Here is a 25928-nt window from a genome sequence, read left to right on the forward strand (position 1 = left end):
AAACATTTATCTTTTCCTTGTTTTCAAAGCAGTTTTTGTATTTTCTTACCACAAATATTTTTTTAGCAAAAACATCTAGAATTAACGTGGCAGGACCTCATTGGGTAATTAACCACGGTCAAAAACCTAGTACTAGTCTTGTGGCGTGTACAACTGGAGGAGCAAATCAAAGTCTTCAAGACAGACAAACAAAACACTGTCAGTAATATTACCTCACAAGTTTTGCTTTCACTTTAATAATTACGTTTTCTTTATTTTATTTTGCAACTTTTATTATTTAAACAATTTAGTAACAGAGAATTATAATTTTTATGAGGTAATGAGAAGATGAAATTATTGAGGTAGCCGATGTGTTTTACTTCCTCCACAGCCAATGCATCTCTGTCTAAAACTGTCGGTCGTAGTGAGAGAAGAGAGTCTAAAAAGCTTGTAGTTGTTCCTCTTGTCTCTTTCGTCCCTCTTAAGTCTTAAGCCATTTCCTTCTCCCACAAATTCTATAAATATATACAGCTATACACAGACTGAGACACTTTCTAGAGAGAGAGAGAGAGAGAGAGAGAGAGAGCTGTGATTGGCATTGTGGTTTTGTCTGTTCCAGTGGATCAATAAGATCACTCTCTCTCTTGATCTCTGGGATTCAAGCAGTGAACTTTTCATCTGGGGTTTTTCCAATTTGTCTAGTTTCTGAGATCTGCAGGAGAATTGGATCGATTTGGGCTTATATTCAATTGGGTTTTCTGGATTTGAAGAATTGGTGATAAAGATCGGTTCTTTTTTTTATTTAAGGTATGTTTTGTGGTTGGATTTTAGTTTTGGTCCTTTTCTGTTTTACATTTATTCTTCGGCTTTATGTTCTTCTTACATTAAAAGATAAGGTTTGGAAATGTAGACTGCGCTGTTCTCCACCGGATATCACTAATTACAATCTGTTCGGTTGCTGAGAAAACCGAGGAAGAATCGTATTTTTATTTGCCACAGTTGAATAATAGATTCAGTGATCTATGGTGTAGAAAATGCTTGCTGATAGGTGGTAAAATCTGATTTTTTTTTTTACCTTCCCTCTTCCAGGTGCTTAATCCAGATCTTGGGTTTTCGTAGTGGAAAAAAGTTACTGAGCTTTTAGACATGCATCGATCTTGTTGAGATTAAACTAGAATTTTGAACCATTGTTCACATCTGAGCAAAGAAGGAGCTGGCAATGGAATCCGAAGGAGAAACTGCGGTAAGCATCATAAGCATTCTATTGGTTTTGCAATTTTCCCTCTTTTTGATAAGAAATTGGGAGAAAGTAACAGATGTTCCCTTGCTGAGTGAAATTCTTGAGCGGATAGTGTTGCGATTTAAGTCCCGAGTGATGAAAGCTTTTGAAAGCTCCTGTCAATCTTCACCACAATTTCCTAGCAAACAAATGGGGCATTAGTTCATTCAGGGTATGTTTGGGTGAGGTACTTTCAAATTAAGGGATTTAGGTAAAGCAATGAAGAAATGGATCACAAAAAGTTAGATAGGAGGGATTAGAAAGATTTTGACTAGTTCCTGCACAGTGACCTTGTCTTTTAATTTTGGGGAGGATGTGGGGTTTTGAGTTTTTCAGATTGATATTGTAATTAAGTTTGGTTGTTCACTATCATTATCACGATTAGCATGTGCTCCACGAGTCATGTCATTGCAGCCATCGTCAATGCATTTTCTAAACTTTATCTATATGAATGATAATTACTTAGGCAAAGCCCATGAAGAGCCTCGGGGGTCAGGTCTGCCAGATCTGTGGGGACAATGTTGGGAAGACTGCGGATGGGGAACCATTCATTGCCTGCGATGTCTGTGCCTTTCCTGTTTGCAGGCCATGCTATGAGTACGAGAGGAAGGATGGAAATCAGTCTTGCCCTCAATGCAAAACCAGATACAAGAGGCACAAAGGTTTGTAAGACCTGTAATTAGTTTAGTTTCATTATTTTCGATATCATGAAATAGTGAAGTTGTTAGCTAATCTTTATATTTTTAGTTGCTTATACATATTACAATCACAAATATGTCTAAACAAGCCGCAATACTTGAATTTTATAAATTGATGGTAATTCTCTTTGGCTAGTTGATGGGAAATAAATTTTCATCACAACTTGATTTTATGCAATGTTGCAAGACCTTGATTGTTTTTATCAAACATTTTGTGTATGTAATCACTTATTATTTTTGGGTGGTTGTTTTCAGGGAGCCCTGCAATTCTTGGTGATAGAGAAGAGGATGCTGTTCCTGATGATGGTACCAGTGATTTCAACTATGCTTCAGAAAATCAAAACGAGAAGCAAAAGATTGCTGAACGCATGCTAAGCTGGCATATGACATATGGCCGGGGAGAGGATGTTTCGGCTCCAAATTATGATAAAGAGGTTTCTCATAATCACATCCCTCTACTCACTAGTGGACAAGAGGTAGGCCAACATACATTTGGAAAGCTACTTTCATTCTTTTATAAGGAACTTATTCTGGAATTTAACCTTTGCAAATCGCCAATTTGTAGGTTTCCGGAGAACTGTCTGCAGCTTCACCAGAGCGCCTTTCGATGGCATCTCCTGGAGTTGGTGCTGGAAAGCGTGTGCATCATCATTCTTATGGATCAGATGTTAACCAATCCCGTATGTCTCTCCGCACATCTTATGTGACATGTTCTTAGTTTCTATATGTGTTCCTGACAACAAGGTCCTTACATTATATTCTTTCTGCAGCTAATATAAGGGTTGTGGATCCTGTGAGGGAGTTTGGTTCTCCCGGGATAGGAAATGTAGCATGGAAAGAGAGAGTGGATGGCTGGAAGATGAAGCAAGAGAAGAATGTCATTCCAATGAGCACTGGCCAAGCTACTTCTGAAAGAGGCGGTGGAGATATTGATGCCAGATCTGATGTGATTGTGGATGACTCTTTACTGTAGGTTCTGTCTTCATTTTCTTTGTTTTGTTAATAGTTTGATTGCCAAAATAGAAAAATTTAAACTTTGCTTTTGTCTTGGTGACGGGAGTTTTACTGCCACGAGACAATTTAAAATCTAATAATAGATGGAGAGACTAGGAAGACCTCCCACTATAACAGTATATTTATAGTGTTCAAGTTCTAATACTCTATTGACACCAGCAATGATCTGCTTGTTGGTGACTCATTCTTGTGGGTTTTGTCTTGATTGAACTGCAAAGTTTCATATTATTCTTTGTTGATAGTTTTTAGCAAGGCTGAGAACCTTAAAATTTGCGACTTATTTTGGTTACATAAGCTTTCCTGCTATTAGAAAATCACAATCTAACCGTGTGGAGAGGCTAGGCTGGTATAAGGCAAACCTTTGTTATAGCAGTAGTTGTGAACGTACTGCGTAGTGCTCTGTAGCACAGTTGTTTTCTGTCGCCTAAATTTGATGGACTTGTTTTTTTTGTTTGTTTTCAAATTACAGTGTAGGAAGAGTTGATTTTCATGTGGATCCTCTTTCCCGTTTTGCAGGAATGATGAAGCAAGGCAGCCTCTCTCCAGAAAGGTCTCGATTCCATCATCTAGAATAAATCCTTATAGAATGGTCATTGTTCTGCGGCTTATTATTCTGTGCATTTTCTTGCACTATCGAATAACAAATCCTGTGCTCAATGCCTATGCTCTGTGGCTGATATCAGTCATTTGTGAGATTTGGTTTGCAATTTCCTGGATTCTCGATCAGTTCCCTAAGTGGCTCCCCGTTAATCGTGAAACATATCTTGATAGACTTTCTTTGAGGTGGGAAAGTTTCTTTGCAAATACTCTCAGTGATTATATTCGTTTGCAAGCACCAATTAGCAGTGTCGTTCCAAATTTGTTTGCCCTTGTATTTTGAGTTTAATTCCGATTTCATTTGAGTTGCAGATATGACCGAGAAGGAGAACCATCAAATTTAGCTGCTGTTGACATCTTTGTCAGTACTGTCGATCCGTTGAAGGAGCCTCCTATGGTGACAGCAAATACTGTGCTATCTATTCTTGCAGTTGACTACCCAGTTGACAAGGTTTCTTGCTATGTTTCTGATGATGGAGCTGCAATGTTGACGTTTGAAGCTCTGTCTGAAACTTCAGAATTTGCTAGGAAATGGGTCCCTTTCTGCAAGAAGTATGCTATTGAGCCTCGGGCTCCGGAATGGTACTTTTCACAGAAGATTGATTACTTAAAGGATAAAGTTCAACCATCATTTGTCAAAGAGCGTAGAGCAATGAAGGTAGGCCTTTAGCACACACATCTAAAACACTCTGCCTCATAACAAAAGTGCCCCTCCTTACTGGTACTCTTTCCTTTTTGGTTTCAGAGAGAATATGAAGAATTTAAAGTTCGTGTTAACGGGCTTGTTGCAAAGGCCACAAAAATACCCGAAGAAGGATGGATCATGCAAGATGGTACTCCATGGCCTGGAAATAATACTAGAGACCATCCAGGAATGATTCAGGTGGATATCTTACATGACAGATCTCTATAAGCTATGGGCGATAGTTATTGAAGTCGATACTGACTAGTTGACGCTCGTTTGGAATGCTGAAGCAGAGTTTAAAGTATATGGCCTCATTTTGTACTAAGATCTGTATTTCTTTTTCCACTTTCAGGTTTTCTTAGGCCAAAGTGGTGGGCTCGATACTGATGGTAATGAACTGCCACGTTTAGTGTATGTTTCTCGTGAAAAGCGTCCAGGTTTCCAACATCACAAGAAGGCTGGTGCTATGAATGCACTTGTGAGTATTTTTTATTTTTATGTTTTAAAGTTAGTTTATCACTTTATCTCTTTAGAATTAAGTTTTTTCCTTCCTCTGATGTCAATGAAACTCTCTTGTAGGTTCGAGTATCAGCGGTCCTCACTAATGGACCTTTCTTGTTGAATCTTGATTGTGATCATTACATTAACAACAGTAAGGCCTTGAGGGAAGCTATGTGCTTTCTAATGGATCCTAACCTTGGAAAAAATGTGTGCTATGTTCAGTTTCCACAGAGGTTTGATGGTATTGATAGAAACGATCGATATGCCAATCGTAACACTGTTTTCTTTGATGTAAGTTTTCTATATTCCTTACATTGATCACAGAAAAGAGACTAATTCTGAACTAATGTTGTTTTTGCTTCTGTATAAAATTATTAAACATATTAAACGGTTACAAGTCTTTCACCGTGGGCTTGCATAGACTGATTAGTGCTTATACGTTTACTTCTGGATTTCAGATTAACTTGAGAGGTTTAGACGGTATTCAAGGACCAGTTTATGTGGGTACTGGGTGTGTCTTCAATAGAACAGCTTTATATGGTTACGAACCTCCTGTCAAGCCTAAGCATAAGAAAACTGGAGTTCTATCTTCACTTTGTGGTGGATCACGGAAGGAGGGTTCAAAATCCAGTAAAAAGGGATCAGACAAAAAGAAATCTAAGAATGTTGATCCTACTGTGCCAATTTTCAGTCTAGAGGATATTGAAGAGGGGGTGGAAGGTAATTTTGAATTTTTTTGAATCGTAAGCTTGTACATATTTCATTTGTATGTAATTGAGGTAGTGTCCACTACATATCATGCCTACTTCCAGTTGGCATAAATAATGTCAATGCAGGAATTTTTTTTATTGTCCCATTTTTAATTTTAATAGTTGGAACACTCAACATTTTACATACGCACTTTCAAAATCAGGTGCTGGATTTGACGATGAGAAGTCATTATTGATGTCACAAATGAGCCTAGAAAAGAGGTTTGGTCAGTCTTCTGTTTTTGTTGCCTCTACACTGATGGAGAATGGCGGTGTTCCTCAATCTGCGACACCAGAAACTCTTCTTAAAGAAGCTATTCATGTTATCAGCTGTGGATATGAAGACAAATCTGATTGGGGAAATGAGGTATGTCATTATTTTCAATTCTTCTGTTACCTTATGTAGTATCCTTTTATTTCCAATGCAACGAGGAAAGAATAGAAAATGTTGCTTAGTATCACCTTTGAAATCCGTTTGTCTAGACGACTACAAAATTAAGCTACCTTAATTTTGTGTGGTTGAAATGTGCCACTGACTGGAGTCTCTTTGAAACTTCAAATTCTCATCAACTTTCATATAAATTCTAATTCTTCTCCCTGCTTTTTATATATACTTTCTAAAGGTTTTCAGGAGTTGTCATTGGTTTAATTTGGACTCGATGTCCTACCTTTATTTTCTGTTTCCTGTTGTCATTTTTGTTCACTCTTAAGAGAATGATTATATGTCTCCCACAGATTGGATGGATCTATGGTTCCGTCACAGAAGATATTCTTACAGGATTCAAGATGCATGCCCGTGGGTGGAGGTCTATATACTGCATGCCAAAGCTCCCAGCCTTTAAAGGGTCTGCTCCTATTAATCTTTCAGATCGTCTGAACCAAGTGCTTCGATGGGCTTTGGGATCCGTGGAAATTCTTCTTAGTCGGCATTGTCCTATCTGGTATGGTTACAGTGGGAGGCTAAAATGGCTGGAGAGATTTGCGTATGTGAACACTACCATTTACCCAATCACTTCCATACCTCTTCTCATGTACTGTACACTGCCGGCTGTCTGTCTTCTTACCAACAAATTCATCATTCCACAGGTTTGTAATTTCACCATAATTGCCCTCTATGCATACTCTGTCTCTTTTTTGTTTTTTTGGTTCTTTTGGCCCTTCTTTATAGAGCACTGTTTCTCTGTGATTGTTTTACCCACAAAACCTTCTGTTTTAACTGATTCACCATAATAAATATAACTTTCCCGAAAACCATGACAAGCATTCAGTAATTGGTCATGCCCTTTGATCCATGAGAGATACGATATGGTCTGTATATTGATGCACCTTGAAATATATAATTTTTCCCCAAGTTCATGCCAATTTGTGTATAATTTGAAATTTTGTTAGAAAATTTATGTAAGATTTCACTAAATTTGTTGGCCCATTCTGGTTGCAGATTAGCAATCTTGCGAGTATATGGTTTATCTCCCTCTTTCTTTCTATCTTCGCAACTGGTATTCTAGAGATGAGGTGGAGTGGTGTTGGAATCGACGAGTGGTGGAGAAATGAACAGTTTTGGGTTATTGGTGGTGTTTCTGCCCATCTGTTTGCCGTTGTCCAAGGTCTTCTCAAAGTACTTGCTGGTATTGACACCAACTTCACTGTCACCTCCAAGGCATCAGACGAAGACGGGGACTTTAATGAACTCTACATGTTTAAATGGACAACACTTCTGATCCCGCCAACAACTCTCCTCATCATAAACTTGGTAGGGGTTGTAGCAGGTATATCGTATGCTGTCAATAGCGGTTACCAATCATGGGGTCCCCTCTTTGGTAAGCTCTTCTTTGCCTTTTGGGTGATTGTCCATTTGTATCCCTTCCTCAAAGGTCTCATGGGACGTCAGAACCGTACACCCACCATTGTCATCGTGTGGTCGATTCTCCTTGCTTCAATTTTCTCTTTGTTGTGGGTGAGGGTTGATCCCTTCACCACAAGAGTCACCGGACCAAATATTGATGAGTGTGGAATCAACTGCTAGACAGAAAGACGACAATGTTACTGTCCGAAAATTCACATTCAAATTTATTTGGTTCGTTTGCCCAACTTAAGCTCGAGAGGTGGGAGTTTCTTATATTTTGATTTGATATTTGTTTCTGTCAACTGGTTTGTCCATTTGAAGCTTACACTGTATGTAGATGGTAGGAGGTGAAAGAAGAATATGTTTTGTTGTAATGTAAAAGGGGTGAATTTCATGTAATATTTGAACATAACTAGCCAACTTATTTATGAGAGATCTCAAGACTCTTAAAAACTTCCATGGAAATCTTCAATCGCAGTCTCACTCTACTTCAGTTATGTGAATATTTTTGCTCACCACTCACAAATCAAATGGTTACTATGGTTGTCACTCTATGATTATCGTTAGATGATCTGAGTTTAAACTTCGAGATTTGTGTGGAAGATAAATTAATAATTACTCTAATCTAATGACAATGTACGGTAGAAAGGTAGTGAATAATTTTTTTTTTTTTGAAAGATAGGTAGTGAATATTATCACCACTTAAAATGTCAGCAGAAGTGTTGGAATAGAATGCAAGTTGTTTCATGTTTTTATAAGGACTTAACTAAGGACATTATATCTTTAAATCATATTAGCTTATTATCTCATATGGCTAGTGATTATACAATTAACATCTAATTAGATAGATTCAATTATTAACGTGACCTGCACACGTTACTTGCCACGATAAATAATACATCACTGTGATTTAAAGATGTGATCTGCTTAGTAATTTTCTTTTTATAGTGTGTGTCATCAATAACGTGCTCGGACAAATTTGCATCTCCCTCCCTAATTCATGTTAGAGTATATATTCAATGGTCCATGATTGTAACACTTGTCACAATCTTGGTGTATTGGTTAGTTAGTGATTAGCTTTGTAACTACCTACCTATATAAGGCAAGGTTGTTGTATTACTTAGTAAGAAAGAAATAATACTTTCCAGAAAACTCTCTTCTCTCCTATCTCCTTCTTCTCTCTACTTTCTCTCTCTAGTTCTTGCATACTATAGAAAGATTACATAAAGATATACAGTTCAATTCATGAAGATTAACATGGTATCACTCGCCATTATTGCTGACGCGTGATCTTCGATCCTTCTTGCTTCCACTTCTTCCTCCTTCATCTTTGGTATCCTCGGATTCTCTGATCGGACTCAATCTTCTTCTTTTTCTAGGGTTTGGTTGTCTATCATTCATTGTGATCGATTTCTGGTTCAATTTCTGGTTCGATTCATTGTGTGCAACCTCTGCACGTTACGTGTTTGTGAAAATTTCTGACTGAAATTAGGGTTATGCCTCAAGAATCTGCAATCTTGAGTGAAAGATGGTGACTGCATCTCAGCTACAGCTGCTTCAATCTTCGGTTACGACTCTTATTTTGTCGATCTCGACCTTCATTAATGTCAAGCTTGATGATTCCAACTATCTTAATTGGTATTTTTAGATGCAACTCTTGCTAGAATGCAATGGTATTATGGGATTTGTGGATGGCTCGAACCCTTGTCCATCTCAATATCTCTCACAAATTGGTGAATCTGGTATCAATCCCTATGACTCATCTACTTCTACTGAGAATGATGCTTTTGTGATTTGGAGAATGCATGATAGGGCTATAATGCAATTGATTACTGCGACTCTATCACCTGTGGCTATGTCATGTGCTATTGGGAGTCAAAGTTCGAGAGATCTTTGGAATCGTTTAAAGGAGCAATTTTCCACTGTATCTAAAACAAGTATCTTTCAGATGAAGTCTAACTTGCAAATAATTAAAAAGAGGTCTGATTCCATTTCTGTTTATATGAAAAGAATTAAAGAAGTTAGGGATTATTTGTCTGCTGCTGGAGTGTTCTTTCAGGATGAGGATATTGTAATACTAGCTCTTAATGGCTTGCCCGCTGAATACAATACTTTTCGATGTGTCATCTGAGGTCGTGAAAATGTCATTTCCCTGAAAGACTTTAAGGCACAATTACTTGCTGAAGAAGTTATTGTTGACAATCATTCAAATGCATCCTTTATGATTGCTATGGTTGCTAATTCTAATTCTAAAAATGCACCATCCTCATCACAGTTGTTTGGCAATACTCATGGTCAATCCCAATTTGCCTCTGGAGGTTACAAAGCTTACAATGGGAATAAAAATAAGGGCAAAGGCAAGTATCAGGGACACATATTCTTCAATCCCAGACCTATGTACTCGAATCAGGGTGCATGTTTTCTCTCATCCTGCACCAGGAATTCTTGGTCACTTTCCCATATCTTTAGTAGGGTCTTCATCTACACCTATGTTTCCTACATGTCAGTTATGTAACAGTGGTGGTCACACTGCTCCATTTTGTGGTGCAAAGCCTCAAGACAGGCAAGGCTGTCAAATATGTGGGAAAACAAATCATGTGCTTGGTTCTGTTTCTACAATGATAAAGGACCTAACTACATTGGCCCTCCTAGCTCACCACAATCATATGGGTTCCAATCTGCACCTTCAAACTTTCACATGCCACCTCCTCCACCTCAGTATTCATATCAAGGGTTCCCACAACAACATACACGTCAACTACAACAATCTCCAATGCATGCTATGCACAATGTGTTAAATTGTACATCTCAAACTGCAACTCCATCAGCACCTTCACGAGTTTGGTTGACTGATTCTGGAGCAACCAATCATATGACTGCTGACATGAGCAACTTATCTTTGGCATCACCCTATCCTACCAGTGAGACCATGCAAACTGCCAATGGTGAAGGTTTACAAGTCTCTCATATTGGGAATTCTATCATTCATACTCCAGCAAAACCAATCAAATCAAATTCTATGTTATATGTTCCCCAGTTAACACAAAATTTATTGCCAATATGTAGGATTTGCTTTGATAATAATTGTTGGCTTATCTTTGATGCATTTTGTTATTAGATTCTGGATAAGACCACATGGAGGATTCTCTACAAAGGGCTGTGTAGTAATGGACTATATCTTATTCATTCACTTACCTATACCAATTCTGGTACTTCACAAAGTCAACCATCTGCAAAAGCTTTTCTGGGATAGCTTGTTCAATCTCAGATTTGGCATCATACGTTAGGTCACCTAACCAACAATGTCGTTTCTCTTATGTTAAATAAAGCCAATGTACCTAGTACCCATTCTAAGTCACCTGTGTTGTGCCACCATTGCCTTGAAGGCAAATTGAGCAAACTACCATTTCCAACTCATGTCCATAAGTCTGTTATGTCGTTTGAAATTGTGCACAGTGACCTATAGGGTCCTGCACCTTGTGTTTCTGTTGATGGTTACAAATACTATGTAATCTTCATTGAGGAATATAACAGACATTGTTGGATTTTTCCATTGATAAACAAGTCTGATCTGTACTCTACCTTTCTTGCATTATATTCCTTTGTACTTAATCAGTTCTATACTACAATTAAGATTTTACAAAGTGATGGAGGGGGAGAGTACATAAGTCATAGGCTTCAATCTTTTCTTCTGAACAAAGGTATTGTTCATCATAAGTCATGTCCATACACACCAGAACAAAATGGGTTAGCTAACACCTTGAAAATTTTAAATACATGAATTACATATTCATCATCGGGAATATGTGGAAAGACTCGAGAATTTATATTAATTTATTGAGTTTAGTCTTAAATTAAACTAGTTATGAAGTTTGGAATTTGGGAATTTATTATTTAAAATTCGTAGACCTTTTGAGGTTACAATTTATATTTTTGAATAGAACCCGATCTCACGAACGCGTAGGCGCAAACCATTCGTGAAACGAAGTTATAATGAAATAGTTATTAACGTCTAAAATCAGGGCTATTTTGGTAATTTTATTTCTATCTAGAAGGCTTCAAAAATCTGGAGCCATAAGCTGTGCCACGTGTGTGGCTGTGATTTAAAAGAAAAACAAATGATGGGTGGTTGTGATTAAAAGAAAAGAATAGAAAGGAGGAAAAGGAGGAGGGACCAATGGGGAGAGGGAACCGAGAGGAGAAAGGAGAGAAAGAGACAAGGGGGATCGAGGGTTTGACCCGTGTAACCTGTGTGACCCGACATACGAGCCAGCGGTTGCTCACCGTTTTTCATCCAATTTTTCGATGAATTGGACCTATAAACCGCTCTCAATCATCACCTTAGCCCTCTCTATTCCTGTTCCACAAAAAATTTAAGGGAATTTGATGGTATTTTGGTACAAAAATCCTAATGGGTGCCGCGGGGAACTCTTCTCGAAATCCACAATTGTAAAACGTTTTCCTTCAATTACCACTACCAAAACACTCTCCTAGAACCCATGAACAAAGCCTAAGCAGTGGTGGAAGTGTCGAAGCAAGTTTGGAGGTTGAATCGAATCACACCCAAAACAAGGGTTTCGGCGGTTCGTGACCAGTTTGAGGTGTTTTCCGGCCAAATTGGCCTTGGCCGCAGGCATAAAGGGCTCTACTCTTTGAGATCTCCATTTCTGTAATTTTTAAGAAATTTGAGAAATAATCAAATTTTCCGACGAGCTGGGGCGGCCGACCGCCACCCGCATCGACGGGTGCGGCGGTGTACGATCAGGGAGCCGACACTGTGTTTTTATGCGAATTTCTTTATTCTAATTATGCTTTTGAGACCTAACTGCTGTGGTTTAAATATTAATATTGTGGTATATGTTGGAATTAAATGAATATATTCGGATTTGGTTTGAATTTTGGAAATGTGAACTACGAATGGCTTGATCCCTGTTTAGGGTACGTAGGCAGTCTAACGAGACGTTAGATGCATCCATACAATAAGTAAGATTAAATAATCTAGAATTAATATTTAGATGGAATCTGGATCTAAGAGAAGGAAATGGTTCTAAATTTGAAATGAAATTGTATGTTTTAGTCAATGATAAATGGTTATGGATTATGTGGGATGAAGGAAATTATTTGGAGAATAATAACATATGATAGTGAATTCAAATGTTAATTTAAAGATATGTTTGGACATTTAGGAAAATATGGATAGATTGTAAAAATTCTAATTATTAACTTAGTGGAATCTGACTAATGGAAATAAATTAACTACGATTGTAAGTTGGGCCTATAATTAACTCCCGAAAACATATATTTCGAGGGCGGGGCGTGACATTAGCTGAACGCAAACATAGGCATATTATAGAAACCACTGTGACGTTATTGCAAACTGCTAAACCGCCACCTCAATTTTGGTCCTATGCTTGTCAAACTGCTACCTATCTTATAAATAGAATGCCAACTGTTGTTCTTAAAAATAGGTCACCATTTGAACTTTTGTTTGGCAGAGCTCCATTAATATCACATCTTTGAATATTTGGTTGTGCCTGTTTCCTTTTGTTAAAACCATTCAACAGCACCAAGCTTCAACCCAAAACCATCAAATGTGTTTTTCTAAGATATGTTCCTAAGTATAAGGGGTATATGTGTTATGATGTGCCTAAGAAAAGGATATACATTTCTAGGCATGTTATTTTTTATGAACAACAGTTTCCATATGCAGACTTATTGATACAATCCACCATTACTAAACCTACTGCATCAGTTCTCACTCTATCTTCCATTCCCATAGCAGTGGTTAATACAAACAATGTCATTGTGTCTCCATCACCAATATCTTATAATATACCAGCATCAGTACCTTCTTCATTTAATATACCAAATATTCATCCAAATCCTTCACGTAGTCCTCAGTCCATTACTAGTGCACCTGAATTCTCATCTCAGCTCCCTGTGGTACCTGATCCAAATACTACAATATGTATTGAGAACATTGAGTTTCATCCTGATACTCTGCAACCTGTTTTAAATATTCCTCCAATCAATTTGCATCCAATGCAAACCCGAAGCAAAAATGGCATTATTAAGATGAAGGCTTTACTAGCATCTATTCAAGATTTTGAGGGGATTGATAAGTTAGCTCTCAAAAGTCCTATATGGTTCAAGGCCATGCAAGAAGAACTGGATGCTCTCAAAGCTCAAGGTACTTGGACTCTGGTTTCTTTGTCATCTACTAAAAATCTTGTTGGCTGCAAGTGGATCTTCAAAATCAAAAGACACTCTGATGGATCTATTGCTCGACATAAAGCTCATTTGGTAGCTAAGAGGTTTAGTCAAGAACCTGGTATGGATTATGGTGAGACATTTAGCCCTGTGGTTAAACCTACTACTGTGAGGTTAGTACTTGCTCTTGCTACAAATTTTGGTTGGGATCTTAGACAATTGGATGTCAAAAATGCGTTCTTGCATGGAGTTTTGGAAGAAGAAGTTTATATGGCTTAACCACCTGGATTCAGGATCCCATTCATTCTAATTTAGTGTGCAAACTTCATAAATCACTCTATGGCTTGAAGCAAGCTCTTAGAGCCTGGAATGATAGATTCACAAAGTTCTTGCCTAAGTTGGGATTTGTCAATACATATGCAGATTCTTCTTTGTTTGTCAAATATGTTGAAAATACAGTTGTGATCCTTCTGCTTTATGTGGATGATATAATCATCACTAGGAGTGCTACAACTTCAATTCCACAGGTTATCAGTGCTCTTACTACTGAGTTCGATATCAAAGATCTGGGGCCCTTACATTTTTTCTTGGGCATTCAGATTTCGAAGACTATAAGTGGCTTGTTTCTGTCCCAAACTAAATACATTCATGATTTGTTACTGAAGACTGAAATGCTTGAAGCAAGGGCCTGTGACACACCATGCCTTCCATATAATCGACTTCTTAAAGATGATGGAGATCCTTATGCTAATCCTGGTGCTTATAGGAGAATTGTGGGAACTTTACAGTATCTTATTTTCACTCGGCATGACATTGCATTTTCAGTGCATCAGGTATGCCAATTTATGCAGAAACCTATGGTAGCTCATTATATTGCTGTAAAACGAATTCTCAGGTACTTAAAAGGTACTATGAATGTGGGTGACACCTATACTCGAGGAGATCTACACCTCAAGGCCTTTAGTGATGCAGATTGGGCAGAAGATCCCAATGACAGACGGTCCACTACGGGATTGGTTGTGTTTTTAGGTCCAAATCCCAATGCCTAACCTCGACCAAGTAACTAGGACAAATTTGCATCTCCCTCACTTCCTGCGGCCGCGCGCTATGCCACGTATCAACGTCTGATTGCTTATATTTCAGAAAAATATCGGTGTTAACTGTTAACCGTGAAGCAACGAGGTAACTACGTCCTCATCTGAGAGACCTACGTACATGAGATGAATTCTGATGTTTGACTAATAGTGGTTTATATAAAAATATCAACATGTATCAATGCATTATTGAGGAAAATGCAACTTATAATCGGAGAAATTTTTAGTACAACGAGAACACAACTTGGTATACAACTGATAGAGTACAATTGGTCAATTTTTTTTTTTAAATTTTCAAACAAATAAATTTTTAGGAAAACTAATGAAAAGAGCTCGAAAACTTTGAGTTTTAATGATAAGGACAAAATAAAGGGTAAAGTGAATAGTACCAGCATTGACTTTTTAGTGTAAAAATATGGTTTTTCGTTAAAGTGAACAGTACCGAGGGCTTTTCGTTAAAGTTCTTAAATTTTTTACACTTAGACGTGTTGAATCGTATTTTACGACACTAAAAAATGTTGTTCCTTCTTCTCTAATCTGAGCATCTCTATCTTCCAATCTGCATCGTAATCCAATCTTTGACAGTAGGCCGGCGCAGCATGACGTCACGAAACGGGTGGCCAATCCTCGTCCTTTGCATGCGCCACTGTTATTTGTAGCTCATATTGACGACACGTGTTATCAACACGTATCCAGCACCTGTCTGGCAATTCTTACAGTTGTCCAACGTATCGTTTCGGTATATAAGCAACCTCTGTCTTCATCATCTCGATTCCACATCTTTATCTAGTATCTAGAACAAAAAAGGAACAAGAAAGAATCGCAGGAGTGTTTGTTTCCTGGGAAGATAATGGTGGCAATGACGATGGCCAACACTACTGAGGAACCAATTCTGTCGAGGATGGACCGGCTCGACACCATTCTGAGGCAGTTGGAGGAAATCCGAGGCTCGCATTCGCATTTGCATTCACATACTCATTCTCCCAAGAGAAGTTCGTGCACCTCTTCACCTACGCGGACGAGCGGGACCCTCACGAGCGACGGAGGGCACGTTCCACCGTCCGAGGAGTTGATCTCCCCAGAAAGCCTGGAGAAGCACTGCCGTCCGATCGAGCACGTCATGATGGAGACCGAAGCGAAGGGGTCGCTGATCGAGCGGCTGGATCACGTGGAGGACCGTGTGCTGAAGCTGTGCGTGCAGCTGGAGGAGGAGTTTATGGAGACTAGTGCCGAAATGGTCAAGAGGAGAGAGAGAGAAGAGAGAGCAGAGATGACCAGGAGGAGTGAGAAAGAGGAGAAGATTGTTATCAGTGAGATTGAGAGGACTCAAATTGATGTGATTAAGAAGAAGAAGAAGAAGAAGGGACTGAAGGAACTTGTTAGACAGTGTGTTATGGGAAAAGGAAAATCCAATAAATCAACTAAACCTTTGATTAATTAGCTAGGGTTTCTTTTCCTATGTGAACTTTTGTTTGTGTTGCTTTTTTTCCCGTTATTTTAGTCCTCCCAACTTCTCTGCTTTAGTTTGGGGATTGATTGGTGAGAGTGTAATTAATCAAGCGAGAACATGTACAACTGGTGTTTATTAATTAGACTACTTGTATTTTTATTTCGATAAACTGCTTCAATTTCCATATATTGAAGTTTCTGACCTGATCTCAACTAAAGCATTGCACAAGCGATGCGAAATATTACACTAATCTCTTCACTTAGTAAACTACTACACTAATCTCTTCACATGGTCTTGGGCTACTTCCCATATTGCCAATTGGTTTTATGGTGGAACCTCAATTTCATCATGGTATCAGAGCGGGTTGTCCTCGTTATGAAGTCAAACGGTCACATGTGCTCCACATCACCTAGTTGTTATTCACGTGTAGGCTTGAAAATTCGCCACACATGCAAGGGCATGTTGAGAGTTGTCCCACATCGGTGAGGGACAATGTTTGCTATGTGCTTATATGGTCTTGGGCTACTCCCCATATTGCCAATTGGTTTTATAGTGGAATCCTAATTTCATCATGGTATCAGAGCATGTTGTCCTCTTGTGAAGCCAAACGGCCACACGCACTCCACGTCACCCAATTGTTGTCCACGTGTAGGCTTGAAAATCTGCCACACGTGTGCGGGGACGTGTTGAGAGTTATCCCACCTCGGTGAGGGACAAGGATTGCTATGTGCTTATAAGGTTTTGGGCTACTCCCCATATTGCCAATTGGTTTTATGGTGGAACCTCAATTTCATCATGATCGATCTTCTTCTATGTTTTCTCAATCGTGCACACCAGGTGTTTCTGACCAGTCTTCAGTGAATTTTCAATCAAGATTCAAGCTTTGTTGGTTTGATTGCTGCAAAAATGGTGACTGCATCGCAACTTCAACTCATTCAATCTCCAATCTCCAATCACGTCTCTAATCTCTATGATTTTCACCTCTGTATGAATGTGAAATAGGATGACTCCATTTACTTGAATTGACACTTCGAAATGCAATTGTTGCTGGAAAGTAATGGCATCATGAGATTTGTGGAAGGCTTTAATCCGTGTCCTACATATCATACATCACAATTTGGTGATTTTGGTATAAATTGTACTGACTCTTTTACTTCTGTGGAAAGTAATGCTTTTGTTGTCTGGAAAATGCATGACCGTGCCAATATGCAACTTATTACTGCAACTCTTTCCCCTATTGCCATGTCATGCGCAATTGGTAGCTCAAGCTCTAAGGATCTTTTGACTAAGTTGAAAGAACAATTATCAACTGTCTCTAGAACTAACCATTAAGAAAGAGTTTGATACTATATCTCAATATCTGCATAAGATCATTGAGGCTAGGGATTATCTATCAGCTGCAGAGGTTTATTTTGCTGATGAAGACATTGTAATCCTTGCATTAAATGGCATGCCTCATGAGTGTAACACATTTAGATGTGTTGTTAGGGGTCGTGAAAATATTGTTACTCTTAAGGATGATGGTCAGTCATATGGAAATCCAGCTCTATATAGAACCATTGTAGGTGCACTACAATAATTAACATTCACAAGACTTGATATTGCAGTCTCTGTGCATCAGGTCTGTCAGTTCATGCAGATCCAATGGTTTCTTATTTTACCACTGCAAAAAAGATTTTGAGGTACTTGAAGGGTACTATGCACTTTGGCATTTCTTATACCAGAGGAGATTTTTTTTAGAAGGCTTTTAGTTTTGCTAATTGAGTAGGAGGTCCAATGATAGAAGGTCTATTGGTTTAGTAGTGTTCTTAGGCTCAAATCCCATTTCCTGGTCATCCAAGAAGCAACATACTATTTCCAGATCTTCTACTGAGGTAGAATACATGCCTCTATCATCTACTTCTACAGAAATTGACTGGATCAAGCAATATCTCAATTTTCTGCCAGTATCTTTGCCTTATGCTCTAGTTTTATTTGTGATAATCTGTCTGCCATTGCCCTGTCCTTCAATCCAGTGCAACATCAAAAGACAAGTCATATTAAAATTGAAGTCTATTTTGTCAGGGAAAAGGGTAGCCAGGAAGCAGCTTTTTGTGTTGTTTGTCTTCTAAAGAACAATTTGCAGATATTCACAAAAGAATTGAGTGCACCTTTGTTCCATGCTCATTGTAACAATCTCATGCTTGAATCCTCAAGACATGAGTTTGATAGGGGGTGATAGAGTATAAGTATTGATGAATGAGATTGTGCTACTTGTAATAAGATTAGAGAATTAGTTAAGTAGTTAGATAAGATTGTTGTAAGAAAGTATAAGTAGTAGCTTTCCTTGTATTACTTATTCATTAAGAAATATATTCAATAACATACATTTTCTTTTTTCTTCTTCTTCTCTGCGCTATGCATTTCCTTCTTCTCTACAGTATACAAGAACATCATTCTACATAGGTTAACAGCTAACAGTTGCATCAAGTTTTGCTGCGAAATTTGCATTGACTGAAGAGGAGGACCAGGTGGTGGTTGTGGGAGATAAGAACCCTGAGGATTTCAAAATTTCGAAATTCTTGTTGGTAGGAAAGCTTAAACAAGCATTTCTTTAAGAAAAAGTACGATATTCATTGATGCGATAATGAAATAAGTGTACAAATAGAGGATAAGGTGCACTAAAAGAGTCTTGATAAAAACCTTGCTGCAGATTTCAACCCGGTCAAAAGAAAAAGAGCATCCACACCAATAAAATTATAAAGCCATACTATATGCTCAAACATAAGATCAGTGATTACATCATGAGGTTCCTCGAACCACACCATTTGTTCATTTAAGAATGAACCCAATCTAGCCAACCTGTGTGGAACCTTGTTAGCCTCCCTTTTAGTAAAAGTCAGCCTTATGTGGGGAATTCAACGGAAGAAGTGTCGAGCATCATTCACCAAATGCCCCAAAGGAGGCATATCATCCTCTGTATTCCATTGTAGCACCGTAAGAACCAACTCTGCACCTCCTTCCAACTCCACCGATGCGGCATGCATATCTCTTGCAAACATTACTGCTGAACGAGCTGCCATCACCTCCGGCATTAGAGGCGAAGAAATTCCAGCTTGCTTGAGTGCCATCGCTGCCACAAGTATTTTAATAAGGCAGCTTTCATACAAAATATGCAGCCCTTGTGGCGGTCAATAGCGCAAGTCAGTATTGTCAATTTGGCAGATAACTTGTTTGTGTTCGCATTTAATTCCATGGCGCAACGAAGGGCTATCTTGCGAGGTGGACCATGGACGTTCAAGATATAGTTGTGGTCTTGGCAGAGTCGATAACCTGGAAACTCCGTACAAAATTCCTCTTACCGCGCAGGAATTCTGGATACAAGTAAAGGGGCTACCACTGGTTTTGATGACACAAGTGATGGGGGAGGATATTGAGAGACCTTTGGGTACACATATCACTACTGATTGCAACAGGGGAGGAGATTGCTTGGAGAGTGCTGAGGATTTGGGTGGGATTGGATGTGTCCAAACCGTTACGGTGAGGGATGAGGATGAAGTTCTCGGGTGGCAATGGGGGTTGGGAATGGGTGGATTTAAGGTACGAAATGTTGCCAAACACATGTTCTCTATGTGGGAAATTCGACAACGTGATGTAGAGTGTGAGAGGTACACTGGAGTTCCAATGGAAGATATTGACAAACCCTTTGGAAAATGGTTTTGAGATGACGTTGAAGGGCCAAATTCTCGCATAAGGTGTTTTGGTTTGAAGAAATCTGGATCCGGAACCATGAGAGCACCGCTATTCCAGAAGGAGGATACGGTGGCGGAAGGTGACCGAGACAGTTTGGGTGGCAATTTTGAGAAAGTAATTCAACAGAAGATTTTTCTGCACCCGATTTTGCTGTGTCACTGGACCTGAATGTGGAGATATGCGTGAAGATTTCATGCCTAATGACTACCCTGGGGATCTTGCGTTTCTTTCTCTAGAGGCTGTAAAGCGGGTCAAGCACCTAGAATTTTAAAACGAACTAGCTCGAATTAGGCTTCAGCTTGGCTTGATCGTTTGAGCTTGACTTATAATTTTAAGAACTACTTTCCTTATCAACTATAATTTCCTTTTCTTCTCCACTCCATCTTTCTAGTATTTTTTTTAGACACGAGTACATGAAATATCAAATCAACATTGTGGTCGAATCAATAAGAAGAGAGAGATCCGATCAAAAGATGCATGATTTATCTAAGTTAATTGGCAAATGGCAATTAAATTGTTATCAATGTTTCTTGCTGCACAAGAACTCTTGAAATTGTTTTTAACTGATACATGAGTCAAAGAAAATGAACTAATCCTAAACTTCATTCCATCTAATCAGTAACTAATTACACATCAGAAGTAATCATCAAGCACACAGACGGATCGAGTGGCGAGTTTCTGCAAATCGGGCAAGTCGGGTGGAGCTGCAACCATTTGTCCACACAAATTTGATGAAAATAATGGCCGCAGTTAGGCACACCTCTCAATATATCTTTGTCTTCATAATCTGCCAAGCATATACAACAGCAAGAAGGTGCTGAAACTGAACCTTCCATTTGCACTTTGGCCTCAGAGTAGAGCAGTTTCGGGTAGCTACATATTGTTGCTTCATCAAGGCCTTGTTCAATGGTTGCGGAGCTCTCGTAGTGCTCCGACGGGTCGACCGAAGATTGTCTCCGGTTGCGGAAAGAGATCCAGAATATGAGTACGATTATGGCGAAGACGCCAAAGCAAACTCCAACGGCATCATATACTTCGTCACTGTCGATATCCATGTTTTTGACTTAATTAGCAAAACCATGTAGAAGAAGATCAAGGGTACAATTTTTTTCATATTTGTTTTCACTGATTGTAGAAAAGATTAATGCTAAATATTGTGCGATATATAGGAGGGCGGCGATTTAGAGATGAGGGTTTGTTTTGGATTTGGAGGTGTATTAATTAGTTGGTATCTGGGGTGTGCCCAAGTAGTGAAGTTTGTATCTGAATTTGTTAATAATATATAGTTCCTAACATTTTCTTAACAAGGCAATTTGTCCCCAATTTATATAGTAAACTTTTTAAGCTTTTTTCTTTAAGAAAATATTTGATAAAATGACCAAAATATCGAGCAAAATGCAATTAAACCATTGATATTTGGATTGAGCCAATCAATATTTGTGTCTTTAAGAAGTAGGCTAGCAAGTGGTATTAACCTTAGTTTTAGATAAAAATTGTTTTTAACTGTAGTTGGAGCTGTTTTTTTTTTTTTTTTTTTTTTTTTTTGTCGAAGAAGATGAGAGCTGTTTCAGTTGACCTATTCTAAAAAATAAAATAGTATTACCTTGTACGGAAAGATAAAATTATTTATTAAATTAGGCCAAATAACTTAAATTAAAGGTCTAATTGGATTAATAGTCTTTGTGGTGATATGATAGTTGGAAGATAGCCCTGTGATGAAAAAAACTAGGAATTAAGTTTGTGTGGTAAAGTATGTTAGGATTTATGCCCAAAATTAAATATTTCGTTAATTTTCTGTTAATTATTAGCACGTGAGCTGCATATATTAAGCTAAAATGGAACTCTCCATACACATATTAGACTAAAACGGACATCTCCGTTAATTGTTAACACGTGGGGCTGGCTCAAGTGCTAATTATTAACAGAAAGTTGATGGAATTTTCAATTTTAGGCACAAATCCAAACAGACTTTACCACAGAAGCTTAAATCCTTTTTTTTTTTTACTCCCCTCTTTTTTTCCCTCCCCTCCTATTTGAACCACGTCAACATCTTATATTAATTTTTTTTTATAGAAAGAGAAAGACAATATAGAGAATGTGAGATGAGGGGAGAGAATCCTAATCTATATTCCAACTACTCTATCACCAAGTGAACTATTAATCCAATTAAGCCTAAATTAAAATGAGTACGGTTACTGGGAAAGATAAGACTGCAAGTAGGCATTATTAGATTTATAATAAAAAACTTCATTTTAATTTTTGGAGAAAATGACTTTTAGACTCTAATGTAAAATTAATATCTAATTTTCTTTTCTTGATATATTTAATCTCCTCATTTATTAATAATTCAATTATATTTTGGTGTTTTATTTCTCTTTTTTTTTTCCTTCTAATTTTAATGTATCAATTACCTTTAATTCTAATTTTCATTTCATTTATTATTATAATTTTTTTGAGACATCTAGGTAAACTAATTTTTTTATATAATATATTCTAAGGGTTTTTATCACAAATAGTCTTTAAAATTGACCCTCACCATCAAGATGATCCTTGAAATTGAAAAATGAATCAATGTAGTCCCTGAAAATAGATGTTGCAAATCAATGTGGTCATTCCATCACAATTCAATTAAAAAAAATCTATTAAGTGCTTATGTGGCACATAAATGGGCACCATAAGTCTTTTTTTTCTCACAAACGGTCCTTGAAATTGACCCACGACATCAAAACGCCCCCTGAAATTAACCTGTGACATCTAAATGGTCCATAAAATTGAAAATTGATCAATGTAGTCTCACAAGTAAGTGTCTCAAATCAATGTAGTTCTTCCGTCACAATTCAATCAAAATTTCTATTATGTGCTGATGTGACACATAAATGGGTCACACAAGTCTAATTAAATTTTAAAAAATTACAAATATGCTTAATAATTTAATAGTTAATAAAAAAATTGTCAACCCAAAACCCTAATCCTACAATTACCTCTGATCCCAGTCCACACTTCTATACCTCTTTTGCTCTTTATTCTCTAAAAAAATCTCAATACACACTTCGACACTCTTCATCGAATTAAACTGGGATCGAGATCACCATTGGTGACAACTTGGCACATTGGCAATGACTTCTGGGACATCCTCGTTAACATTTAGGCAATCAAACATCCTCACAACCTTAATCTTGGAGAGCTTGTTTGGCGCTTCCCTAGTGGTCTGGTGATGCAAAGAACGACGAGGTTTGCTTTGAGATAATGAGGTTATAACTGAGGTGTGTCCATATTGATTTGCGACACCTATTTTCAAGGACTACATTGATTGATTTTCAATTTCAGGGACCATATTGATGGTGTAACATCCCACATCGCCCAGGGGAGTGGATCCTGTAAGCCTTATATGTATATTCCCATCTCTACCTAGTACGAGGCCTTTTGGGAGCTTACTGGCTTCGGGTTCCGTCGAAACTCCCAAGTTAAACGAGTTCATGCGAGAGCAATCCCATGATGGGTGACCCACTGGGAAGTTCTCGTGTGAGTTCCCATAAACAAAACCGTGAGGGCGTGGTTGGAGCCCAAAGCGGACAATATCATGCTACGGCGAAGTCGAGCCCGGGATGTGGTGAAGACCTAGGCTGGGATGTGACAGATGGTGTGGGTCAATTTCAGGGACCATTTGTGATAAAAACCTGTAAATCTTGTGGGATTCATTTATGTGTCACATCATCACTTAATGTAATTTTTAATAGAATTGTGATGGAATAACCACATTGATTTGCGACACATATTTTCAGGGACTACATTGATTGATTTTTAATTTCAAGGACCATCTTGATGATGATGGTCAATTTTAGGGGTCATTTGTGAGAAAAAGTTAAGGGTGCAACTTGGGTTGGGCCAATCCAAACCCGACCATGTCCAACTCGACTTTAAACCCAAACAAGTGAGTATTTTTTTTAGTTATAATGCGCTTGAACCCAATCCAATCTTTACCCGTTCATTGATTGGGTTGAGTTGGGATGATCATTTGCCTATCCATCCCCAACCCAACCTGACTAACCACACCCAATCTAACCAGATTGTAACTCATATCAACTAATGCTCATACTACACCCAAGTAAGCCAAGTCCAAAAACCAACGCGCTTTCTAATATTTTTTTAATAAATTACCCTTTGTAATTATTTAAGCTTTTAGGGAATAAGAGGCTTTGATTAGTCAGCGCATATTTGTAGTCTCTAAATCCTAAAGCTTTATAGTAGATGGATTAATGAAATTAAAGTTAGCTAGCTTTGATGCTACTTGGCTTATTTTTTTTTAAGAATTCTTGGAAACTAAGTTGTTACAAGATTAAACTTGAAAAAGTTGGGCAATCCGAACGCAACCCAAGTAAACCCTAACCCAATTAAACCCAAGCCCAAATGAACCCAAATGAAAACCAACCCGAACCCGAGTCTGAATTGTAAAAGTTGGGTTAGGTCACAATTTGTGTTCTTCATTTAGGTACGTTAATTCATTTGATATAATCCAATATATATCCATTGATATAGACATTTAGGTACATTAATTATTTATAGTACATTTTGGTACATACATTTTGTTATTGACATTTAGGTACATTATTTCAATATAATATATCTCGATACATACATTTTGGTGCATAAATTTTGATATTTTGGTATATAAATTTCGGTGCAAATGTTTGGGTACAATAATTCATTATATATATTTCGCTAAATACACTAGGTACTTCAATTCATGTTAATATATCTCCGGTACACGTTTTTACATATTTTTCTTATTTGTCACGGTTTTTTAGTGTTTATGTTCTAGTTACTTTTATGGGATATATTTGGAGGGAGTTAAACAAAATTAATAAATTAAAACGTGTTTATTAATAAATTTGAATATTTAATTATTGGACATATTGAATAAAATACATATTAAATATTAAAACAAAAATAGAATATGAATTTGAATTAAAGTACACATCAAAGGACTATAATTAATATATAATCTTACACCATATTTTAATGAAATATCAATCTTTTTCGAACGTTAAAGTTTAAAAACCCTAATTTTACCTAAGACATCAAATGGTTGGCTTCTAGGTTCCTCAACTATTCAATGGCGACATATATTTAGGAAAACCAATTTTGTGGCTGATAAGCTTGCTAATGTTGGAGTTTGGGAAATTTTATTTGAACACATGTAACTTCTTTCTACCCTCAACTTAAATTTAAATTGTTAATTATCTATTTTACCCTATTGTATAATTACTATTAAGTACAAAATGAAATTAATAATAAAACTCAAATTTATCAATAAATCCATTAAACCCTACCATCACTTCTTGTTATCCTACATTCACTCTGGCTAAAACCCTAATAGGTTTTGTAGAGAAAAACAAGTTTTTTTATTGATGGTGATTTTGAAGTTTTGAATCCTCCAACTAAGGTATGACTCAATTTATGAATATTTGGTTTGTTTGATTTCAATTTTTTTTAAGTTTAGAAGATCAGTATTTGGGTTTCAATTTTTTTCATCAATCCCGAATGGTTTGTTAAACTTTCTACAATTGGAAAATTCTAAGAAAAAACTTCTTACCAATATTCTTAGATTATAAACTTCCTTGCTTGTTGATAAATATAAGGGGATGAATTGTTTGATTTGTTACTTATGCATATCAGTAGATATAAAAAAGGCAAATGTTTGGGTTTGGTAGTAGAAAGAAAAAAAGGTAGCCATGGAAATGCTAGTGGGAAGAGGGGGTGGGGCAAGGACGCGTATTTAAAAAAAAAAATTCAAATACAGATGTTATTGGTGTAAAGATAATTTAACATTTTGAATTGGATTTGAGAGGGTAGTTTAGGTAATAAATTTGGGTTTAAGAGAGATTAATTCTTTAATAAAAAATAATATGGGTGAAGAGAGTAAGTTAGATGTAGAAAGAGATTACATGGTTTCAAATAAAATTTCCCTTGGAGTTTTAGTCTCGAATCCCCATTTTGGGGATTATTGCCTTCCCGCTTTGGCTTTAGAGGCTTTGAACTTAGACTGTATTGATACTGGTTGTTTCAAAAGGTTCTTTCTCTAATAAATTTATTTTCT

The 25928-nt window shown here is 37.4% G+C and overlaps 2 protein-coding genes across 3 annotated transcripts; both read left to right on the plus strand.

Moving 5' to 3' along the window:
* The first annotated feature begins 382 nt into the window (after positions 1-382).
* LOC126598857 (cellulose synthase A catalytic subunit 3 [UDP-forming]-like) lies at positions 383-7810 on the plus strand. Of its 2 annotated transcripts, none has more exons than XM_050265223.1 (15): positions 383-786; positions 1069-1222; positions 1725-1920; positions 2212-2432; positions 2522-2636; positions 2727-2925; positions 3487-3753; positions 3880-4225; positions 4313-4450; positions 4605-4730; positions 4832-5044; positions 5212-5473; positions 5667-5869; positions 6238-6588; positions 6941-7810. In XM_050265223.1, the coding sequence occupies exons 2-15, from the start codon at positions 1199-1201 to the stop codon at positions 7523-7525; spliced, it is 3246 nt and encodes a 1081-aa protein (XP_050121180.1). In that variant the 5' UTR covers positions 383-786; positions 1069-1198; the 3' UTR covers positions 7526-7810. The 2 variants fall into 2 exon arrangements, with proteins under 2 accessions (XP_050121180.1, XP_050121191.1); XM_050265234.1 differs by having other exon boundaries at positions 1082-1222.
* Positions 7811-15451: 7641 nt separating this feature from the next.
* Positions 15452-16268, plus strand: LOC126611988 (uncharacterized). The gene has a single exon (XM_050280278.1). It carries the CDS (start codon positions 15500-15502, stop codon positions 16088-16090), a length of 591 nt encoding a protein of 196 aa, XP_050136235.1. The 5' UTR covers positions 15452-15499; the 3' UTR covers positions 16091-16268.
* The last annotated feature ends 9660 nt before the right edge of the window (positions 16269-25928 follow it).

Source organism: Malus sylvestris, chromosome 2 (genome assembly GCF_916048215.2).
Source record: "Malus sylvestris chromosome 2, drMalSylv7.2, whole genome shotgun sequence".
NCBI classification, from domain to species: domain Eukaryota; kingdom Viridiplantae; phylum Streptophyta; class Magnoliopsida; order Rosales; family Rosaceae; genus Malus; species Malus sylvestris.